Source organism: Mastacembelus armatus, chromosome 5 (genome assembly GCF_900324485.2).
Source record: "Mastacembelus armatus chromosome 5, fMasArm1.2, whole genome shotgun sequence".
Classification (NCBI taxonomy): domain Eukaryota; kingdom Metazoa; phylum Chordata; class Actinopteri; order Synbranchiformes; family Mastacembelidae; genus Mastacembelus; species Mastacembelus armatus.
The window spans coordinates 24,552,321-24,559,039 of NC_046637.1; the positions used below are offsets into that span (position 1 = coordinate 24,552,321).

At 41.0% G+C, this 6,719-nt stretch overlaps 1 protein-coding gene across 1 annotated transcript; it reads right to left on the minus strand.

The window, feature by feature from the left end:
• Nucleotides 1-255: 255 nt before the first annotated feature.
• Nucleotides 256-4,487, minus strand: LOC113130831 (intermediate filament protein ON3-like). Its single transcript, XM_026307759.2, has 9 exons — nucleotides 4,039-4,487; nucleotides 2,591-2,799; nucleotides 2,433-2,493; nucleotides 2,240-2,335; nucleotides 1,963-2,127; nucleotides 1,725-1,850; nucleotides 1,401-1,621; nucleotides 1,266-1,318; nucleotides 256-1,166 (listed from the first exon to the last, which is right to left on the minus strand). Exons 1-9 carry the CDS (start codon nucleotides 4,384-4,386, stop codon nucleotides 1,051-1,053), a joined length of 1,395 nt encoding a protein of 464 aa, XP_026163544.1. The 5' UTR covers nucleotides 4,387-4,487; the 3' UTR covers nucleotides 256-1,050.
• Between the last annotated feature and the right edge of the window lie 2,232 nt (nucleotides 4,488-6,719).

Below are 6,719 nucleotides of genomic sequence, written 5' to 3' on the forward strand. Positions count from 1 at the left end.
CACACACTGGTGACACATTGTTTTTTCTCTTTGGATAAAAAGCACAACTGTAGCTGAGAAAATGATGCAATAAGACTTCTGTAATGGTTTTCTGTCGGTGTGTACTACCGAGCACCTCAAAAGCATGTATTAAGTTGGAAAGGTGGTGCAGCACTGCCCTCATGTGAAATCTCTGTGTAAAACCCTCCGGCCCTTGAAAGGCACTGTTCTCCTTTTACTTTCATTTACACCAAAACAAAGCAGAGAGAGAGGAAATCATTTTAGTTCTCAGATTTATTTCATTCAGATTTACTTGATGTTATTTGCTGCAACATTCAATACTCATGTTGCTAGGAAGACTTTACAAAATAAACCTGGTTTCATCATAGTTTTAGACTGACGGCAAGGAAAGGCAAAACTAAGCAGGGAAACATTTGACAGAGTAGTAATAAACGGGCAAGTCAGTAACCAATCAGTTTGAAGAATTACTGTAAACATGTGAACTTTGACACTTGTAATCCTACAGTGATCAGATTTGGTCAGTGACTTGCTCTGCTTATTACATCAGCACTTAACTGCAGGACTGGAAAAATCAGCTGAGACCAGGAGCATAAAATAAAATTACTTGGCTCATCTCAGCTACATAATCTCATTTCAGACTAGTGTGTCAGTGCACTACAGTACAAAAATGTGTAAGGTGACAAGATAGGTTTTCAAACGCTTTCCTTGCTTAGTTTTAAAAATCCATGAAATCTTCAATTTTCCCCCTTTTTTCTTATATCTTGGATGTCAGTGCAAGAAGAAAACACATTTCACTTTGCTCACTGAAGTGGTGTTTAAGGCAAAGTTTCCCATTTAAATGATGTTGAAGTACAGAGTAAGAAAGTATGCCAGTGATCCTTGAAACACATATGGTGGCAGTGTAACACAATCCAGTGAGTATTTTTAGTAATCACTGATTTTAGGGATATTTGGCTCTTTTAGTGGACATGCTTAAGAGTACTGTATAGCACCATGAAAGGGCAGAGATTTAGAAACATTTCTGAAGGGGAAGAGAACTGGCTCTCCTTTTTAAAAGACTCTCCTTGTTGATGAGACTGTGGACTTGGTGACAATACCAGTGCCATAACCACCCAAATTGCTGCTACCATAGCCAAATCCGCCACTGGAGCTGGAGTTGGAGAATCCTGGAGCAAGAAAACAGCAAAACAGCCAGTGTTATAATGTGGTGTGTTTGATTAGTTGTCAAATTTTGATGCTGTATAAAATCTGAAACTTGTCACCACCTCCAGAGGTTTGCTGCACATGGATGGTTGCTGTAGAGCCTCCGCTGGCCAGTCTGATGGTGGAATAACGTACAGTTAGTTCTTAATTCAAAGCTAAATCTAATGACAGCCATTAAATATTCAGCTTTATTCTACCTGGTCTCCTCTCCTTCCAGCAGTTTCCTGTAGGTGGCGATTTCGATGTCCAGGGCCAGCTTGACGTTCATCAGTTCCTGGTATTCGCGCACCTGGCGGGCCATGTCCTGCTTGGCTCTCTGCAGAGCTTCCTCCAGTTCCTTAATGCGGAGCCTGGCATCCTTCACTGCCAGCTCACCACGCTCTTCAGCCTCTGCGATCTGAGCCTCCAGGTTAGTCCTCTGCAGAAAATTAAATAACAAACAATTGAATAACAGGACCCCCTCTTGTAGTGTACAGTGAAGTGTATTAATGCATCATCACTGAAAAATTCTTGAAATATACCTGTCCCTTGACAGCCTCAATCTCATTCTGAAGACGGGCGATCATGCGGTTCAGGTCAGCGATCTCAGTCTTGGTTGAGCGCAGGTCCTCACCGTACTGTCCAGCAGAGGTCTGCATCTCCTCATACTATCATGACAAATACAAGTATGTGTATCAGGAACATGAGCCATCAAGCTGGGAGAGGTATTGGAACCGCATATAAGATAACCGATAAACCTCTGCTTTTCTTTCCACTCACCTTTTGTTTGTACCAGGTCTCTGCTTCAGCCTTGGTGCGTCTTGCAATTTCCTCATACTGAGCACGCGTTTCAGCCACAATAGCATCCATGTCAAGGTTACGGCTGTTGTCCATCTCCACGATGACGGAAGTATCCTTAATCTGGCCCTGTAGCTCTTGAAGCTCCTATCAAAGAAATTTGTTGTAAAAATATTTATCTCTATGTTCTTTTTAGGTGATCTATACAAGATCCAAATGATCATCAGCTTTAGGGTTAGACATTAGAAATAATACATACAGCCTCATAGATGGCCCTGAGAAAGTTGATCTCATCCTGAAGAGCATCAACCTTGGCCTCCAGCTCCACCTTGTTCATGTAGGCAGCATCAACATCCTGGAAAGAAATTCATTTACAATCACAAAGCATTATAACTGACCACATCATACCCCAGAATGAAAATAACAGGAGAAACATGTTGATGTATTCATACCTTCTTCAGGAGCACAAATTCATTCTCTGCAGCTGAACGTTTGTTGATTTCATCTTCATACCTGTTGGAACACAACGCAACCAATTAGTACATTTGCTCACTATATGAGGTCTCTCCATATATGTTATTGCTACTGACAATGTCATATAATTACTCACTTGTTCTTGAAGTCTTCGACCAAACCCTGCATGTTCTTCAGCTCTCCTTCCAGCTTGATCTTCTCATTGCCCAGCCCGTCAAGCTGTCTGCGCAGGTTGGCGATGTAGGCCTCGAACATGCCCTCGATGTTTGAGCGGGTAGTGGTTTGCTCCTGCAGGAGGCTCCATTTGGTCTCAAGCATCTTGTTCTGCTGCTCCAGGTAACGGACCTGTGGAGATACAAAACCTGAGATTGTCACATATTTATCTAAAATATACTTATTTCATTCCCTTTCATATATTCAGTGGTATATTTTGTCATTGACTTTCAGAAACATTGCCAGGTCTATAAAAGTCTGAAAAATTCAGTTCATTTTTTCAAAGGGAGGATCACCTCAGAATTTTAAGAGGTGTGTTGTTTGTAGTATCAGATTTTGAAAGGCCTCACCTTCTCCTCACATGAATAGACAGCAACATATCTGAATTGCCACACCCTAGTCATAACAATTGAAAGTCATTGTGTGCATAGTGGTCAAGCAGGTGTAAAAAAAAGGCTAGTTTTGAACCTCATAACACAGAAAATTACAAAAAACCATACATAAAATAATTTTCCTTCCCTAATACAGTGTGTTCTATCCAGATGTTTTATAAACATGTGTTTGTGGCTTTGATTGTTTCATCCTATTGTATTTGTATCTCTTGTTTGGCTATGACTCATCCTGTGTGCTGTGCTGGGCTGTGAAGGCCACGCAGTCACTCCAGCTTTAAAAAAAAAAAAACTAGGTGTGGCAGATAAACCACAGAAGTCAAAGCAGTGCAGAATCATCAGATGAGTTCTTTGTTTTGTAAGTTTTTGTTTTCATGCCAATTTTTTTTTCTTGAGAATCTCACTCTGCAAAAGCAAAAATAGCCATGTAGCTTCTACGTATATTTTGTGTCTTTTCCACAAGCAAGTAAAGGTAATTTTCAGCTCTATGCTTAGTATTCACGTTGCCCATAACAACCAGGTGGTAGGTGCAATGTGCAAATGATAAGACTTTGGACTCTGTGGGCATAGTACAATAGATATATACTCTTTCTACAAGCCTATCCGGTGAGAGATGGGCAAGGCTGCAATATGATCCCCACCTATGTTTAGACAGAGGCCTCCGCAGGCTCGGCTACCAACTGTTACTTTAGATACATTTTGGATGGAGTTGCCAGTGTAAGATTGGGTCATTGGGAAACTTTGAGATCTTTACAAGCTTCCTAATCCCAGACGCTGTAACTCATCTTTTGCAGTGAGGCAGATAAAAATAGATTACTATTACTATCTAATAGATAGACATATGTTTTTCTATAACAGGCTAAAGATGAGAAATAAAGTTTTACATTTTGACAGCTGCTAGAAGTAAATGAAGCAAAGAGAGTCAGTAGTAAGATAATGAGCCCTACAGTAAACAAGTCATACAGAGGTCACAGGAACCAACCTTGTCGATGAAGGAAGCGAAGCGGTTGTTGAGGGACTTGATCTGCTCTTTCTCCTGGGTGCGGACCACCTGGATGTTAGGGTCAATCTCCAGCTTCAGAGGGGTCAGCAAGGATTGGTTGACTTGGACAGCTGTGATTGGTGGAGGGATGAAATTACCTCCTGCTTGACTAGAAGCAAAGCCATAACCACTAGAACTGCCACCCATTGAAGATGTGCTAAAACCACCACCAATGCCAGAACCAACACCAAAGGCAGTGGATCTTTTGATGGAGTAGTTGTTGCCTGGTCCTACAAGGGACCTTCTGGTGGTGGTACTGTAGTTGTGGACTGAAGAAGACTTCCTCATGGTTGCAGTGGAATAGGTTGTCAACTCTGAGCGAAGGAGAAGTGAAGATGAGCAGACTTCAAAAGGAGAGCCAAGTCCCTCTGAATGTAGGACTGCAGACGCTGCCTGCTTTTATGGCTGGGCTGAGGCAGGGGGAGGATCCTCATCCACTCCAACCTGTACTCTCACTTTTGCTGTCCAGCCTCCCCTCCACCTCAGCCTACATGCCTCTGGCTCTGAATGACAACAGTGGCCAATCCTGTAAAACAGGTACTGTAGGGCAGGATTGTCAGAAGATAAGCTATGCCTCACCCTGCAGCAGGACAGGCTAAAGAGGAAGGGTGAATAAGGGTGGAATGAAAATTATGTAAGGAAACGAGCCTGCTGCTGGTACAGTCCTATGGGTCGCTTCAGAGGGTGGCAACAAACAACCGACCTATGGTAATGTCGGTTGCTGGACTTGTTGCACCACTCAGTTGGAAAGCTCAGTGGCTTACAAAATTTCTAAATTTATATCCAAACATGAAAAGATCCCCAGAACTGTGCTCCATTAGTCCTAGATAAAGGTAAAAACAAAAGTGGAGTTCCCTCATGGTGATAAAAATCAGGCACCAGAAATAACCTGGACTCCTTTGAAACATGCAGTATACATTCATGCGTAAGCATTTCAACAGTAAAATCACCATTTTTTACAATTTTTTTCAAGTGTCCAATTATCCTGCACATGAATTCCACAACTTGCTTATAGAGCCAGTCAAATATACTTCTGCTGCTATACATTCAAACCTGAACTGCTTTTTTCTCTGTCTATATTTTAAATCATATGAATCAGTATGAATGTAGTCAAAATATGGCAGCCAAGCATGGAATAATACAAACAATAGGCTAAATTGGGTTTCCATGAAGTATTATTCAAGAGTGAATCAAATGCCTTAGGTGGAGCTATGTGTCATAAAAGGTTTGTTATAAGAGTAGGCAAAAAATGTCTTTACTGTTGCCAGAAAGTTACCACACAAAATAATATGCTTCAGGCTTACAGTATAATGTGTTTAATTTAGTTTAGTGGAAGTATCCTAGCAAAAACACTCTTGCGCAGGAATCAGTGATGCTACAGATTTAGTGGTTGTTTTCTCTCGATACATTTCACCACACCCAGTTGTTCCATTCTCAAACACTGCTGCACTTGTTTCATCCTTCTGCACCTTCGGTGTAGGTGAGGCCTGCATTCTTTTTCATTCTTCCCCAACTTTTCACATGCACATGCCTTTCATTTATACCATGGTGTGAAAATTTACTCTAAAGCTCCAAACTCTGCTGTCTAACAGCTATTTGTAGAAAATGTATGCTTTATTTTTGCTGTTTATCAAGCTTAAACAGAAAAACTGAAGTCGGTGAGAAACCTAAAATTGTGTGACACTTTCCTTATCAATAGCCATCCATTCACACATATCATCTCCAACTATTTTCTCATGCAGCTCCATATTTTAAAACACAAATACCCCCTGTGCATACTTGAGTGCCACCTGATGCTGATAAATCAAGACACAATTGTGCAATCAGGTGATAGGCTGACAGTGTACCTGAACAGTCGCATTGTTGAGAAGTCTGATAAACATAGATTAAGAGGGGTGAGGTCTCAGCAAAGCACCAAAATCGAGAAGCTAAAGAAAAACATGTTGTTGATATTGACTAAGCCAAAGAAAAGCACAGACAAAGATCACAATCATGAGCTTTGTCTGTGCTTGTTTGAAATTTCACAGGTCATGGCTGGTTAATTCAAGAGCTCAAGCCAGGTCAAGTCTGGATCACCTGAAGCAAATCAACATGCAAAACCTCTTACAAGTTAAAGTTCACATTCCCAGGGATGTGGGATGATGAGTGTGGCTGTTTTTCATATAGGTTTATAAACATAAATAATAAATCAAAATGTGAACTTGTGTGTCAGTAGGTGGAGCTGGGTGAGGGTTATTAGTTCATGCAGTATGGAACAATGCTGCAACCATCTGTTAATGTGTTTGCATTATTCCTTATGGGGATGTGAACTGCCTTAAAGCACTCATTTAGCATGTTTATGCTACAAACACACAAGTATGTACAGGTAACTTACACACACATACACACATGCACACTTTTCAAACTAGTTAGCTAGTTAAATTATGAATGCTGACACTAAAATAGTTACCCAATAACAGCCTTCAAGCCCTAAATGAAACCTTTTGTCAACGACAAACTTCAAGAATGTCTTTAAAAGGAAAGTGAGTAAAAGTGTCTCTGCCACTTTCATTCTGCTGTTGTTGCTCTCACTGTGCCTCTACACTCTGACATACTCTGTGAAGCAACAAACCTCTTTTGGA